Source organism: Vigna unguiculata, chromosome 10, assembly GCF_004118075.2.
Source record: "Vigna unguiculata cultivar IT97K-499-35 chromosome 10, ASM411807v1, whole genome shotgun sequence".
NCBI classification, from domain to species: Eukaryota; Viridiplantae; Streptophyta; class Magnoliopsida; order Fabales; family Fabaceae; genus Vigna; species Vigna unguiculata.
This window is the reverse complement of record NC_040288.1, coordinates 33,235,127-33,253,116: the sequence shown is the minus strand read 5'-3', so window position 1 is coordinate 33,253,116 and position 17,990 is coordinate 33,235,127. Positions and strand designations below refer to the sequence as shown.

The 17,990-nt window shown below is 29.6% G+C and overlaps 1 protein-coding gene across 2 annotated transcripts; it reads right to left on the bottom strand.

The window, feature by feature from the left end:
- Nucleotides 1–8,642: 8,642 nt before the first annotated feature.
- On the bottom strand, nt 8,643–16,990 carry LOC114165724 (DEAD-box ATP-dependent RNA helicase 10). 2 transcript variants are annotated; one of them, XM_028050299.1, is made up of 14 exons: nt 16,740–16,990; nt 14,895–15,044; nt 14,523–14,652; nt 14,331–14,400; nt 14,064–14,126; nt 12,384–12,458; nt 12,005–12,124; nt 11,622–11,663; nt 10,960–11,034; nt 10,352–10,498; nt 10,035–10,172; nt 9,709–9,820; nt 9,533–9,621; nt 8,643–9,148 (listed from the first exon to the last, which is right to left on the bottom strand). In XM_028050299.1, the coding sequence occupies exons 2-14, from the start codon at nt 15,028–15,030 to the stop codon at nt 9,026–9,028; spliced, it is 1,320 nt and encodes a 439-aa protein (XP_027906100.1). In that variant the 5' UTR covers nt 15,031–15,044; nt 16,740–16,990; the 3' UTR covers nt 8,643–9,025. The 2 variants fall into 2 exon arrangements, with proteins under 2 accessions (XP_027906100.1, XP_027906101.1); XM_028050300.1 differs by lacking the exon at nt 16,740–16,990 and adding an exon at nt 16,431–16,455.
- Between the last annotated feature and the right edge of the window lie 1,000 nt (nt 16,991–17,990).

Genomic DNA, 17,990 nt, shown 5'->3' with positions numbered 1-17,990 from the left:
CACATGTTTAATCAATACTCAATTAATAGCCACCAAATTAATGGAATCAGATCATATTCATGCAGAAAACCAGAAAACCAGAAAACAGGTTTGGCCATAAGACAAACAAATTCTCCATGTCAGTTTCTCACTCTGCAACATATGCATGTTCATTTTTCTAGCTTCTATTTCTCTCTAGCATGCCTCTTCTGACATTACACTGTTACTTTTGAAATATGATGAAGCATTCAACACTCACATTATAAAATGCGGTTAAATGTATGTTTTTAAACTTTTCATAATTTTCTGTGCAAAAGAAAATGTTAAAGATGTTTCAAAAAATGTATATTATTGGATGTTGCAATCTATTACCATCTCCACAATTAATATCATTACTAATACTAGGTTGTACTTGCAATTAAAATAAGAAGTAAAAAAGTTTGAAGTCATGACTACTTATCTGATATTTGTTTTTGAGAAAAAAATATTGCGTTTAAATTTCTGGTTATTGATGTTCTTTTTTTAATTTTTTTAACTCGATTGTTAAAATAATTGAGGCAACAATGAGTATTCTTGAAAATATAATAAATATATATTTTGAATCATGTAATTTGATCTAATAAATAATAAAGTGATTATATAAATTTTTGGATTAAATATGATTTTGATTCTAGTGAAAATCAGAACTAGTTATTCTTCGAAACTTTTGTAGAATTTAGCCCCTCAACTTTTAGATACTTTGGATTTAGATTTTAATCAAATTTTGTTATTTTTATTTGAAGTTTCAAATGCAGTTTAGGATAGTATTTTGAAACAAAAATGTGTCAATCGAGTGTAAACGACTCAAATATTATCATTAAATGTGTTTGAAATTTCAGAAAAACTTAACGAAATTTAGTTAAAAGAATTAAATTCATACATTCGAAGAGTTGAGAGACTAAATTGGTTTAAAGTTTCAAAGATAGACTAATTCCAATTTTTCCCAAAATAAAATTAAGGGACCAAAAACATATTTAACCTATAGAATATAAACTTTAATTTTTGTTTTCTGCCTCTTTTAAGGAATTACTACCTTGTCTGTTTAAGTTTACAAGATATTAGAGAACACGAATATATAATGTTTTTTTATATTACATAATAAAGGGTTAAATATATTTTTGATCCTTTAACTTTAAATGAAACTTAGAATTAATCCTTCTTGGAAAATGTGTGGATTTACTTCTTTAAACCAAATTTTTGTAAGCTTATTTAACGTTTCAAATATATAATGTTTATTTATCAGCTAATATTGAAGTGAACATGTGTTCAAACAGTGTAAACAAACTAAAATACTATAACGAAAAGTGTTTGAAACGTTAAATAAACTTAACAAAATTTGGTTAAAAGAACAAAATTTATGCATTTACAGAATTGATGGACTAATTGTAATATTCACTACAAGTTGAAGGACCAAAAACATTTAATCCTATAATAAAATGTGTTTTTAGTCCATGTGAAACACTAATCAACTGAACCAATTCTTCAACACAAAAGCAACAATTAGATGTTTTTCATTTTGACGTGAATTTTTGAATCTTTAATTGATTTTGGAAACCAAACACATAATTTAATTTCCATAATTCCTTTGGAACCTATATAATTAAAAATAATTGAAAATAAAAACTTTTAATTCTTAGTATTATATGCTATTAATCAACTATACATTCATCACTAATCACTTTACGTGATAGATACTAATATTATAATATAACATTGGTATTTGTTACAAAATAGTTCTTTAAGATTAATAAGATGACACCAAATTTGGATGTATCAAATCAAAGAAAAATATTTTATAAAAATCTAAAACCAAAATCCAAATATTTTTATAAAACTGTGACTTCAAATTTTATAAAGAAAAAAAATATCGACTCAAAATTATATCTCGATCATTAATTTAGATAAACTAGAAATACGTTTAACTCTTATATATATAAAAGTTATTATTATTACATAATAAAAATAATGTATTTGTTTACTTTTAAATAAGTAAAAGATTTAAAATAAAATATATCATGAATAAATTATTTTTTGTATGACATTTGAATATAAAGGATAGAAAAATAAACGAACAATTATCATTACTTTTATATTACATTATTAAGTTTTTAATATACTAGTATCAATATTATAATTTTATTAGTTTTTTTCTTCTTTGGAAATAAAACCATATTTTGTGATATATTGTAAATTAAAGTTTATGACAATCTTAAAAAGTTATTGAATTAAAGTCAAAATAATATTAAAAAAATCTATTGAAATAATAAAAATTATAAGCGTCTAATTAATAAATATACTTTATTAGAAGTATACAGTGTTAAAAAAGTTAAATCATTGAACGAAAAAGTAAAAATAATATTAAAATGGTAAATATTGATTGCTTAAATTAAAATATATTGAAACTAAAAAATTATAAATTTAAGCTATTTGTTAATTACCTTATTTTATGAATATATATATATATATATATATATATATATATATATATATATATATATATATATATATATATAATCTAAAATTGGAAACCTCAAAATAATTTGTATCATCTTAATATAAAATTAAATAAGATAATATTTAGAGAATCATTATTCCCAATCAAACTATCACCTCATTCTTTCTTCGTTAAAACTGTTAAATTTAAATAAACTATATAAATTATATTTTTCATATATAACCTCATGAAGATTTAAAAAGGTAACGTGATATATTTATAAAAAAAGATATTAATACCATTAAACAATTTAAGAAGAACAACCGAATATTTTTGTTATATAAAAACATTATATCTAAAAAAAATAACTTTTTCATATAAAAAATCATAATTTTGGTTTGTCATAAATATTATATATGTGTGCGTGTGTAAATTAGTACAATTTGTAATCTTTAAACCAATATTATAAATTTGTATTTCATTTAAATACATTTTCTATATATTTTGTTAAATTATTTTTAAATACGATTAGTTGAACTTCCATCCTAATAGTCTATTATATATGGAGTGACAATATTGACTCACTCAATCTATTTAGGTCCGTCCCGTACTTGGTCTAAAAAATATGGACCGGATTGATGCATCTCGCATTAAAAATGTGGACTAAAAATTCTGACTCGCTTACATACGTTTTGGTTTGCAGGTTGTGATTCAGCCTGTTTTTTTTTATGATAAAGTTTTAGATGTTCAACAAATTAGAAAACGTTAACAAATTCACACAATTAAACAAAGACTTTGGAAGTTGAATGATAAATTGATAATTTAACATTTTCAAACGATGTACTTTGACAAATAATGTATTCTTCAAACCTTAGCACATTACAAAATACATAACACTTGTCTTCATGACTTCATACAAGAATTTAGAAGAAAATAATCAATATACACAACTTTGAGTTAGCCAACGTAAACGGTAAAGTTATGTGGACCAACCTATTAAACCAAGCCCACATTGTCATCCTTAAAGTTATGCGGACCAACCTATTGAACTAAGTCCACGTTGTCATCCCTACTTTTATCAATGCTTTGGTAACTGTGAACGAGAGCTTAAAAAGGAACTATACTGAGCAATGCACAACAATATAAAATAAAACTTTGATAAATACTTTCACTATATCTTATTGACACATGAGGAAACTTCATGCATCTGATAGTCTTCAGTCAAGATTATAAGAATTATTAGTCATATAAAAAACATAAATTCTAAAGTTAAAATCTAGGGTTATTCTGCTAAACTAAATTAGATCGGACAGAATTGACAGATGATATGAAAAGCCTATTTCTTCTCTCTTAATTAGAAGTGTTCTATTAGCCATGGAAAAAGAATAGCAGCTAACTCTGATTACAGGTCTATCATAATCTAGCACAAAAACAAATCAACACTAATAATGGCAATTTATTATACTATCAGAAAGGAAAGGTCATCCACAAAATTATCATAAAGTTTACATTTCTAAATGATTATCTAGAAACATCTAGTAGGTATTGTAATCTCTTGTTTTTTATAAATAACATCATGGATTATACTTTTCCTTTATTTTTTTTTAAATATCATAAATGTCTCTAGAACACTGTAAAGTACAGTAATCAAATTAATACCACCTACAAAGTGCTACTCCCTTAGAACAAATAGATTGTTAAATTTAACATTGCTGTAATCTGTGAGTCTGTCTTTCACAGTAAGTACCACAAAACAAACAACCACACGTGTCTTGCCCATTATTGTTCTCTGCAGATGAAAACTTTCTCACATCAAATTGCTAATAAAATTCTTCTATCACACGAGACACATACTTTAGAATTAAAGACCAAATTCTATCTTTTTAACATAAGAAAATCATAGTACTTAGAAGAGATAAGAACAATCAAACCTTAAAATACACTAACTTTGTCTAGAAGAAACATATGTATCTAATCAAAGAGTTAACCATCACCAAGTATCTTCTTTGAGGCATGTTGAAAAAGAAAAGAATGAAGATTTCATGAAAAGTATATTAACTCTGTGAAGTTACTACAATGGTAGATTAACTTAGATCTACTACATGTCTTAGCTGACTCAGGATCGAGTAGACACGAGATATGAGAAATCAGAGGTTGAACACTCGATGACAAACTAAACCTCTTAACAATTTTGTTCCTATTGTGCAGTGTTTGTAAATGCCCCCCATCATGATTTTTTTTGTTCGTTAGCCAAGATCTAGTTTGGTTATAAGAGACTTAGGAGACAACTATATATTCATCCACCTACTTAATTATGCACTTATATTGCTCATTGCTCATGGTACATTGAAAAATGTAATTTTTCCTCTATTATTTGCTTTGCATGTTGGAATCTCGTCTATACCACTGACATAAATATTAACGTCAAGTGAACGTGAAATTTTAAAAAGGACCACATCGGACAGTGATAACTTTATGCGTTTCGTTAAAATTAAAAACAGAGAGATGTTCTCTAGGTGTTGGGAAGAGCACCATATCTTCTTGTCACAGAAGAAAGCATGAATACTTTAACTCAATTCTATACTATTCCAATTAATCATTATCTAATGCTAAGATCAAATATTAATCTCGAACCATTATACTTTGTCAAAAAGTTGAGTTTTTCATTGTTAGAATGGTAATTTTTTTTACTTCAGAGCATGAAGCAATAAGATTGATTTCTACTTGAATTAAACCCTTATGCTTGATGAGGAATGTGAGAAACAAACTCTTCCTTTTTATTTTTGTTTTTGTATTTGCAGGTTGTGATACAGATTTTAGATCTAGCCAAAAAGTTCTGCGTCACATGCTACAATTATGTGGGTTGGAACAGTTCCCAGTAAAATGTATTTTTCATTTTTCACCATCTTAGGCTAATAAATTACTGAGTTCAAACCGCTTGAAATTGCAGAAGACTCTTATGTCAGAAAGGAACAAAGTGAGATATTTGGAGACAAAGGGTTATGTGCACAATCTTAAGGCATCAGTCACAAGACGAAACACCTAGTTAAGGTTCCATTCCTGTGGGACATAAACCCCATGGCACATATATAGTGTCTCTTTTTCTATTTGTGATGAAAACTTCTAGATATATTCATAGCAAAGAAATATAATATATTTGTGAAGAAGCACATTTTCATTTACTTGTCAGAACAGTGATTCTTATATTAAATTTTATCTTTGACTATAGTCATTTTATTATTTAAGGCTCATATCAGTTAGTGCATAGAAAAATAGTCAACTATTTAAGCCAAAACTTGTTGTTTGCAAATAATAACATACATAACCTTAACAGCTTATAATAATCTTTTCATTCCAAACAATTTAGCACATCAATAACCATGTTTGGTGACACTCTAAAAAAGGACTAGGTTTTAGAGTAGTGTGTTACCAACCTGTATGAAAAATGCTGTCAAAGATCAGATGCACAGAGCAATGAAAAAGACCCTACGACACAACTTGTGTACACTGAACAAAATTTCTAAAATTTCACCACGTAGTGGAATTCAGAATCTTTTAGTCCATTCTAATTCTACTTGCATGTGATATTGATAAGTTTAATATTCAGTTTTGTTGAAAAATTGATGCTCAGTTTAATACATGATCAGTGCGTTCAACACCTCTTGCATTCTCTACGGTGAGATTTTTATTAAAACAAATCAAAATTCTTTCAAAGTCTATAAAATGATCAACTCTTGCAAAATTTTCCTCTTTATACCAAAGGTTCAGTTTTTGTTTTGTAAGTTCTTACTCTTTTGAAGTAGGACATAAAAATGAGGAGTGGGCCCCAAGGAAGAAAACAGATTCAGAGAAAAAATGGCTCTTGCTTCGATGCCTAACAAGGGATGACTGAAAACAATTTCAGTTATGTCTGTATGTTGCGCATGTAAGTTAAAGGTAGAACCTTTTTTTTATTAACTAATGATGACTTGTTTGTGTCATTAAAATTGTTTGAATCCAAATTGAGCCCACTCTTTTAGCACCCCAATACAATGATTTTGCTTCGAACTCTCTTTAAAAGCTCAGCACAATTCATTTCTCACTCTATTTTAATCTTCTTTGTGCTCATTCACTGATTTTCCACAACCAACCCTCTCTTTGTCCCTCTTCTTCCCTGAGACTAAACATCCCTCAACCAAAACAAACATGAACAAACTCAATCTAATACTTAGTAAATGCAAGAGTTTTTCAAGGCATCTAGGGAGTTCTTCATCATATAATAGCCTAAGATCCAAGTTTGTGAAGGAAGATTCATGGAAAGTGCATGACATGCAGGAAGATGAACATTGTGAAACTGTACTTGTTGGCAGCACAAGAAAACAGTATGTGATCAGCTCTAAGTATCTCAATAACCCTCTTCTGAAAGCTCTAATCAACAAGTCAAATCAAGAGGGCAACAACGATAAAAGTGTTTTGATTATCAACTGTGAGGTGGTTCTCTTTGATCATCTGTTGTGGATGCTAGAAAATGCAGATCCTATGTTTGGTTCTGACTCTTTGGAGGAATTGGCTGAACTCTATGTGTTTTAAGGGTTTTCATTCTCAGAGTTTTAGTTGCATGCAGCAGTCTAATGTATGTAAGTGTATGTTGTTTTTGTTCTTGCATTCTGTCTGCAAGATGTCTAGTTTTGTTGAGAGTCAATTTTGTTTCCATGGTTATACTTCATCACTTTTATGGTCCTTCAACTGTTCTGTAATTGCATGTGATTTCTGTTCTAACTTAGTGTTTTCAAGTCTCATGTGTTTGATTACTGCAATAAAACTGTTCTTTAGGTAAGGGATGCAGATGCATGACTCTAAGGGAGAGGATAACATATCATCATAACACCTGTAAGAATCACAGATAGTTTTCTATGACAGATAGGAAAATTTTATTGAAAATAAAAATACGCAGATTAAAACAAGTTACAATTAATATAGTAAACTTGATTAATAATTGGAAGGGTTGTGATGTTTTACTTTTTTTAAGTTCTTAATAGAAATCAGTTAACACTGTAAAACTTCTCACAATACACATAGAATCTTTCTTTAATTATTGATTAGAATTAAAATAAACACAATTTACATCTTTCCTGAATCCTGATGGAAGCAGATTTATCACTTTTACAATGAAATGAAAATAATAGAAGAATAAAAAAGGTGAACAGTTAACAAAAAGTGAAAGATGGAGACAGGAAGGATGTTATAAATAAATGATAATTTGTTAAAAATAAATCATTTATAAAAATGTATGATGTATTTTTTGGTAATCAATTGTTGTTATGTACGCCTTCGTAAAAAATATAAAAAAGAAAATACTTTCCAAAACTTACTTTACCATATCAACACACAATTAATACTCCAGAGAACACAGTGTAGCAAACTTAGATACAATAAATAAAGATGACTCCATGGAAGTGCGGTTTAAGCTTAGATTCATGTTTTTCTCACCAAAGATAAAAACTAGTTTCATATTATGTTACCAACCTTGCAATTTAGCAAATACTAAATTTAAAATTTTATATTATCCCTCATCATATTTTGTTGTATCTTTTATATTTAACAAAGCAAACAAGACTCAGAATTTAATTCAACTACTCCTTTTTGTTGGATCACTCTGTCATACGGAGAATATTATATAGGGTAAATAAAACTCGAAGTACAAGAAAACATTATTTTTTGTCCTTCTAACAATCTTAAATGTAAAACTTTCACTATGATTTAACTTTACTGACAAAAGAAGCCATTTTTTTTTGTAAATTTCATATCTGAACATCAAGAATGAAGAATTTCTATTTTGAAATTACATCTTATAATAAAAATATAAACTGGTATTGCTGAAGTGCAGGAAGAAAACATAAATACGGTCATTTGTGTGGAAACATAAAGCCACACATAATCGCGATGTGGCTGTTCAAATTGATAATACACGTTTTGTTACCAACTAAATTTATAATACTGCTACTGGTACTTGTTCATGTTTTCTTTGTCCACTGGCTAAACAGGGACTTTGCATAACCACACAAATCAATAATTTCTCAGATTCCTGGGCAACTAATATTTTCATATACTCTTGTAAAAGTAAATGTACTGTAAAGATAAAAATGTAAATAGGGATCACTGCATCAAAAGAAAATTAACTTCACACCGAGCTACAGACACAAACATGCAATTACTGTAAAAATTAAAATGTATTTTTAACTCAATCAAATCAAGATGAGTAACTCCTTAATCCCACACAATTACAATATAAAACCTATCACCTTACAAGGTTCTTTTTTTGTTTTTGTCCCCAAATTGAAAGAAAAGCTAAGGTAATTGCACAAAATACACTAGGACATATGAATCAATGTTAGTAAATTGAAATAAGTATCACTAGGAAGTTGTTTATAATCAATCCATGGAGAAACATTTTTTAATTTAGTAACAAAATTTGCCCAAAAATGGATTACACAAGTTGCATGACCACTCAGTTTAGCCTCAAATTTTCATGGCTTCATCTGATTCATTCATCTGCCGCATTAACACACTCACCGTTGATTATATGATATGACTTCATCTTCTTCTAAACTTCTTGGATGATTTTCCATCCTTGAGACCCAAGTACTTGTCGATATCTTCCCCATCATTATCTTCCCCACCTCTCCGTTTTTTATTCCCTCCAGCCTCCTTCATTTTCTACACAAGCAAACAAACAAACATTTGAGTACTTTCCACAATAGTATTTAAAATCACATAAACATTGGCTGATGACTAATCCTTCATATTTAATTCCAGGAGTAATGTCTGCACAAACAACTCATACAAAACACAAGATGCTTTCGTTTGTTGTACAATGAGATTAGAACCTATAACCTAATGCATTACTACCCAAACAGTTTGTTTTACCACAATCCCTTGGTCTCAGAAACTAAATAATACCTGAAAACTGAAAAAAATAAAAACTAGATTCAACTACGACAACTTCCAACCAACCATATCTCTCCCATTAATTTTGTTATGCTTCTTAGAAGAAATAGACAGAAAATAATCTAAATATAACAGATTAATACAAAATTTTACCGCAGCAGCTAATCTTTTGGCTTCACTAACACGTTCTTCCAAAAGGAGAACTTCCTCTTCTTGTGCAGGGAACTCAGGTAGCTTTTTGCCTGAAATATACACGTATATCTCAAAGTGAGAAACTTTTGTTCTTTAAAAAGTAAAACAAATATCCCTTAGCCATATGCTCTAGTCACCTATAAGCTTCTCTATTTGAATGTACCACTCCAGTTCATACTGATTTACAAGGGAAATGGCAACTCCAGAGCGTCCTGCTCGAGCAGTTCTTCCCACACGATGTATATAGTCCTGTAGTCAACAAGGTCAGGAATCCAGTGAATATAAAAGTGAAAAATTCCAAAAGCGTTGATCTAAACTCTAGGTCTTGTGTTAATTGAGATACGTCATGTATTACCATGAAAACAAATTATAATAATTACAGGAAACCTGTGATTTGGTATAAATTTATAAATATAATAGAACATGTCAGAAAAGAACAAAGGAAATACATAACACATCTTACTTTGGAATTTGTGGGAATATCATAGTTAATCACCATATCTACAGTGGGAATATCCAGTCCTCTGCTAGCCACATCAGTACAAAGGAGAATATTGCACTCCCCAGATTTGAACTTGTTCAAAGCTCCAAGTCTCTTTGGCTGTCAAAAGATTACTAGAACAAAAATTAATATGCTTGATTGGCTCCCAAGTAAATAATGAAAATACATGACACAGGGTCCTTTATTCCATCCTACCATCCTCTCCCAATACCAAGGAAAGAATAGTTAACAACAAATTACAACTACAAATTATATGAGGTGATAAGTAGTACAATTACCTGGCTCATATGACCATTAATAGGTATCGCTTTTAAACCAAGATTCCTAAGGATCAATGCTAGAAGTCGAGTTGCATCACAGGTACGAGTGAAAATCATTGATGTACTTCCAGCCATTTCAGTGAGGATATATACAAGGTAGCAGTCCTACGAGAGAAACACAATTACTTAACAGAATCATCATATACAAAATATTATAATAGACATGCTTCATGAAACCCAAAACATATGAATTTCTATTAATTTCATTCCAAATAGCTAAATTATCAGAAGTGTTCATACAAACATTGTACTCTCTAAAATAGTAGTATTATATAGTATTTGATTAAATAAAATACTTTCACTCAGCTAAATCAATAGAATGAGAAGAATTAATTTATAATTGGAGTTCATCTCAAGAAACAGACTTATTTTGGAGGAAACAATGACAATATCAGATTTGTACGTCGTGCTCATCTGTTCATGAAGTTTCTTTTGTAATATAACTTTAGTTAGTAATCTTTCCAGTTTTCATTGGACCAAAGGATGATTGTTAAGGAAATCAATGTACAATTTGTCATTTCTTGTTATTAAAATCAAGATGCTGCTGAATAAGGGAGAAGAGAAACCTTGTGTTTGGCAGGCAAGAATCGATACTGCTGCTTCAATGTATCAACAGTGGAATATTTAGACGCTGCTTCAATCTAAAATGATATAACAAATTGAGTAACATCAGAACAGAAAAATTTAAATATACAAGTAAAATAAGTAATAAACAGTCCTATCGTTTTGAGAGATGCTTAAATATATTGTCTTTACTTCTAATTTTCAAGTTACAGACTGTCCCTTGAGAGAATAAATAAGTTATGCTTGATAGTCTGTTTCAAAGTAAATGAACCTCTAAGCAATGATGAGAAATTTTGGATGAGTCTCCCACTGAACTAATTTTGAACACCCTATTATTGATTTTAAGAGCTTTAAAACATCAAAGAAGTTTCATTACTTTCGACTTTGGAAATTGGAACTTTAACAAAAATCTTAGTCACATCTCTTGCAATTAAAAATTAAGGAATTAAACCTAGATATCACTGGTACTGAAAATCAAAGAGGGGAAACTAGTGCCTAGGTAGTTTGTTTATGTTAAAATGGATTAAGTGAAAGATATTAACGTCTAAATCGAAGTGTGCATATTTGTTAAAAATAGATAACAGGGCAAGGTAATTTAAGCATCTCTCAAAATGTAGAATGCAATTTACCCAAAGGATAAACATTTGGACTATTACAATTGTACCTTCACAGGATTCCTTAAACAAACCCTCTGGAGCTTCTGGACCTGCAACAGTGAGTGCAACTTTATCTATTAACTACGTAAGTATAGAACCACTTGAGAAGTCAGCAATAAGTATCTACAGCATATAAGAAAGCAACAGAAACCAATTTTTTGATTCCATCTGCACCATAACATACTTATTGAAGAACATGCATGTAAACATATGTTCCTAACGACCTAGAATAAATTTGTGATTTGTCGTAAAATAACAAAAAAAATGCTTTTGATAAACTATGAAAATATTATATACCAATAATCAGAATTTATGTTAAATTCCAATAAAATTTCTCCTATGACCAGCCTCAAATAGGGTTCCATATCTCATAATACAAAGAAAAATATACCTTCTTAGTCATTGTAGCAGAAAACAGAAATGTTCTACGCTCTCGAGGAATCATTTGTAAAATCTCATTAAGTGATTCCTCAAAATCCTCATTCAACAACCTATCTGCCTCATCTAAGACCTGCTCAAAATATAGAGTAACCATGTAAGTCCAACCACATGTTTGGCATGGAAATGTAGACAAGAGTCTCCTCATGAAAATAGAAGATATGCCCTTTTTCTCTTTGCTTATTTTTTTGAACTATAACATATCCATAAAAAACACTCACCTATATTAATCAAGCTAAAAAAAATGGAATCTAGGAAGGAATCATTTGAACATTTATGATGCAGAAAATAACATCAATAACCTAATATATAAAAAAATGTAGAAATTATACCAAGTATTTTAATCTACTAAGAGAAAATCCTTTTGTGTGTTTTAAGTGATCCAATACTCGTCCAGGGGTCCCAACCTGCATGAACACCAAATTCAACATAAATAAATAACAAACAAATACCATACTGCTAAACTGTGACAACCAAAAATTAACAGAAAACTAATGATCGCACTTAATTAAAAGCACACTATCAATCTTGTACAAGCAGAGTGTGCTTAAATTCAGCTTTCTCTTGTTAAATGAATAATATTCTATCATTCAAGAGCACAGTTTCAACCCATAAACAGTCTCACTCAGCCACTGTAATGCTTTTAACAATGAATGCAATAATTAAATATGTTCTTCTTCCTGATAAAGACCTAGTTGAATTCCAAGATATTGACTGAAAAAATAAGATCAGTCCTAGTAAACATAGGACCTGTACAAGATACAAGAGTTAAGAGGAACACCAACTTCAACTTAAGTCTTTGTGGGATGAAAATGACCAAAGTTGTAACCAGTGTTCATTCATGCAATTAAAGTGTGGACGGGGGTAAATATAAAGTTACTGGTCTATTTATCAATGTTGGATGATGAAAAATCAAGTTATGAATCAAAAAAGAAATGGAAGTCATCATTCAATGAAGTATAAAAGCATGATCCAAGAAAGATTTAGAACTGTTACAGGGTCTGTATCCAAAGTTTCCCTTATGCTGTTTGAGTTGCCAATTGCAAAGGAAAAATTGTATTTAGAACTTTGTGCATATACAGCCAAAAGTAAAAAACTCAGAACAAACGAAAAAAGAAAGATAAATCATTGCCAAGACACATTGAGCAAGAATTTGGAATTCCAAATCAGTTGGACCAATGTTCATTTTCGAATATTATAGTCCACCGAATCTCTTTATATATGGATGGTACACATCTAGAGGTGAAATATAAATAATATAACCAACCATGACATAACAGACTCAGAAGGCTAACCACACCTTGGCTTTAAGGAAGACAATTAATGGACGAAGTAAAAAACTACACAGTCAGCTTAACAAACTTGGAGTCTATAATAGGACAATCCTCTTAAAATTTTCCCAAGTAACTAAAAATATTTTTGAGTTTTCAAAACATCCAAAACATGGTATTTGATCAATCATTTTCCTTGCATGGACTGAGAGTTAAATTTTACCAAGGACCATAGCTAAATTAAAGTGAGTGTTAAAGGAACCATGTGAACCATGCTAAACAGCTTAATAATAATATTTGAAAGCAAACATGCTAAACACAAAAGAATGAAAAATCAAAAATAGGAATTCGTTCCAGCAATAAAATAAATCTTTTTAGGCTAATACTCTAACATAATTGGAATTTGATAGCTTACCAACTACAAACATTATACATATCTCTCCAGGTGTATTTATATTGAAGGTAGTAGCTTAAGAAAGTAAGAACAAAACCAATCCTATCTTTGGCAAGAGAAATCATATAATTAACACAATGTTTATGAAATATTCTGACCAATAACGAATAAGTCAGTAATCGATTTAGAAATCGACAAACAATAACATAGAAAAATGCATTTCTTTAGTGAAACATTAGTGATATATTATGATTAAATTTTGGGTCTCATTCAACTATTACCAAACTCTACTCAAGTACAACAAACAAATATAATCAAAGAATGTTTACAGAAATGGTGAAACTTACAATAATATGAGGTTGCTTTGCTATCTTGATGGATTGTTGCACCATGTCAATTCCTCCAACAAGCTAGAGAAAAAGGAGATGACCATCAAAAAGATTGTTTAATATTCATGTACGAAACATAATATTAACATAATACCTAACCATCCTATAACACTATGTATCAAGCTCATTCAGGTCAGGAGGGACAAAATCAAAGTTATGCAGTAAAAAAGAAGCAATCAAACTCACAAATAATGAATCATGTTAGAAAAATAGATAGAAACTCACCACAGCGCACTTGACACCAATTTCTGAACCTAGAGCTTCAAACTGCTCAGCAATTTGAATAGCAAGTTCTCTGAATTTATAAAATGATGAATGAAGAAAATAGACTTGCTAAATATCAGTCAGGACTACTACAATAAACAAAATTTGAATTATATGATGATCAAACTCATAATTAGGTATCAAATTTCAAACCTAGTGGGAGACAGCACGCAAGCAAAGAAATCTTTTGGACGAGGTGCATCTAAGAGGGCATGCAATATAGGAAGAGCAAAAGCTCCTGTCTTCCCAGACCCAGTTTGAGCAAGCCCTATCACATCTTTACCTAAAAGAGACAACCCCAAAAAAATAGTAAGCAATTCCATTGGAGAATATATTGAAGTTAGAATAGAAAACTACTTAAAAAGATAATGCAATTAGTAAAAGCAATCATTTTTATATATTATATATTAGAAGTTTCATGTTGAAGATATAAATACTATCATTTTTTTTGTCTGTCCTATTTTACAATAAAAAATCAAAAAAGCAAATATCAGATTGAATTACAAAACTCAATTAAATGACAACCTTCTAGTGCAAGAGGAATAGCTTCTGTCTGTATCTTCAGTGGAGTTTTCCAACCCAATTTTTCACAAGCTTCAACCAGTGATTCAGATAAGCCCAAATCCTTAAATGTTTTTATTTCTTCATTTTCTTCCGCCATTGGTAGTTTCTCACCTGTTTATAGTTTTGAACTTAAAACTTAAATAACTCCATATGGTCAAAAATCATAAGCATCAAAAGCAACCAAACAAAATAACTACCTAGGTCATAACAACTACCAAAATCCAGCTATACAGGAAAGATTGACGGTGATGAACAGGAGCTTCTTGAAATTTATAATTCTTTTATAATAGAGTATAATAAATCTCAGATTTTTTTTATTGAATGAAAACGTCTCTTGGAGGTCCTCATCATTTTATCAATCGCAGTAAAGTGTATCTTACCATGGTTTCATGTGTTTGTGTATTATAAATAATAAGGTTTGAATTGTTGATGTGAACAGATTATTTTCGTCTTAGCAAAGAAATAGCTGGACCCATTCTCATATCTTTATTCCAAATTACATAAAACTACTCTGATTTGGTAAGTAAGTCCCCCATAGAATCTGTGAGTGAGATTCTGGAGAAGATGCAACTCTATTTACCAAGTTTCAGTTGAGGCAGGCTTTATGCATCTTTCACAAGTGGAATATCAAAAATATGTATTAAAATTTTCCTACACATGTAAAATATCCAATTTACTAAGGCACAAATAAAAGATTAGATCATCAATCCTTCCGATACAGCTGTTTTTTTGAACACTGTTACAAAGGAAAGCATTGAAGAAGATAAAGCTATATATCTAACACTAAGCACACTTCCATTGCTTTGTGACACATTAAAAGGATTCACGGTCCTCAAACATTTTTGTATGGTTCTTAAATAAGTAAAAAAATCTAAAATCATATGAACTAACAAAACCTAATGGAAACTGGTAGTATATGAAAGAAAATAGATGATATTCTAGGAAAACAACTCATTTACAGCAGCAATATAACTCCAACTTAGAAAAAGAAACAAAAAAATAAAATAGAAAATGCAGAAAAGAAGACAACAACTATAGTTGCAAGACGCAAACTCTGTCCCCAAAGCAATTGCCTAGTCAATTCCTCACCCAATTTCCATCCTCCTCATTGCCATTCTATCCCCTATCCTATATAAACACGTTCTTCATGGACAATGATCCCAGGATATCTCCTTGTTGAGATACACATTAGCTGCTCCATATGCCCACACATATATTAGTAATTATTGGGTTTAAGTTTATCTCAATGAAACAACTAAAAAGTAAATGTTAACATGCCTAGAGTGGCACCAACTGGCTCATAAATCAAACACCGTTTTTCATGACTATTAGGGATGGGGTATCCATTAAAGAACATATTTGTACTATTGTACACTGAAAGGTTCTCTAAAAAGCTAAAACAAAAACCGAGTGAAAAGTGAACAGGTATACAGTGAAAATGATGCATACTCACAAAGCAAAAAGCATACACCCATAGAAGAAGTTAGATTAGAAAACCTGAAATTGCACGGCGGAGGCTAACTGCGCAAGAGGGTGGCAGGGTCTTAGGAAGGGTTATGGTTTAGCAATTTCAACTTTCCCAACAACAGTAATATTTCTTATGAGAATAAATATATAAATATATAAACAAATAATATATGCCCTCACTCACTTTATTTGAATATATAATTATCTAGAACCTAATGAAAACATAATTCTCTCTTCATTATAGATAGTTAATTTAATTTAAAAGAAGAAATCTGAAGGGAACTGAAGGGGATTCAATTGAAAACATAAATTTAGTTTTATAGTAATTTGCTTGTGTACCTTGATTGAGTTCGGGAGAGGTAAAACAGTGGAATCTAGGGTTGTTGAGAAAGGAAGAGTAACAGAGTATTTGTCGGTGGAAAAGGAGAAGATTTATGATACAGCTTTGAAGAATAACATCAGCAATACAAAAGAGCAGTAAAGCTTGTTGGAGTCCTAATTGTCGAGATGGCAAGAAACTGCGCAGCAAGTTTGGAATTTGGGTGTGGAATTAGGGTTTTTGAGAGAATTGGGAATTTAGACTATCTTAACTCTCTTTAAAAAAAATGTTTAAATATAAAAAATATGAAAAAAGGTAATTGAGTTTCTAATAAACGTATTGTTCAATAATAAATAAAAACGAAACTAGATACATGTATAATCTAAATATTTCTGATTATATTGATGGGTTACCTATTTTTATAATTATAATAAAAATAAAAATACAATTTTTAAATAAAAGTATTGTTTATAATTATTTTATTATTTTATTTATATTAAATAGTAACTACATTATTTAATTTAGTTATGTAGTTAAATTATTTTAATTTAACATATTCTTAATTATTTTTATTATACTAATTACTATTTTTTTTAATATTAAATTAACTTTGTTAATAAGAATAACTTAAAACATATCAACATTGTCAACGATCTAAAATTGACAAATATTTTACCTGTAATCATATTTTCAGGACCTAAACAAACACATAAATACCCTTATTATCATACATATGCATATTTGGTAATGTTTTCATTCTTGTTTTATGATTTTTGCTTTTAATCTATTTATGTACTGTTTTATTTATATAAAGATCACGCCTTTTATTTTAAATTTGAAATGATCTTATAAATTATTCATTTATGTTAAGATATTCATTATAGATTTATTTTATTTCTTGTACATTATATATTTAAGATTTATATATTAGACAAGTGCAGCAATTTCACATATAATTTACTTAATTGCTTTTATCTTCCTTTTCCCATTATAAATAGAAAAATGATTAAATGACTCCTGCATTTTGACTCCTGCATTACTACCTGACGTGGAAAATGAATTTTAATTTTTTTCAATTGCAAAAGATGGAGTGACACGTGAAGGAAATATGAACTTTAGTGAAATAATAATTGCAAGTGGTGAGAGAAAAGAAAACTACCAAAAGCGGTTTTTGCTCTAAAACTACTCCTAGACCACAACGACTGGTGTCAGAATCCTTTGAAACTCTCTACTCCTTTCATGCGAAATCCACCGTGACGGTCATTTTTCTT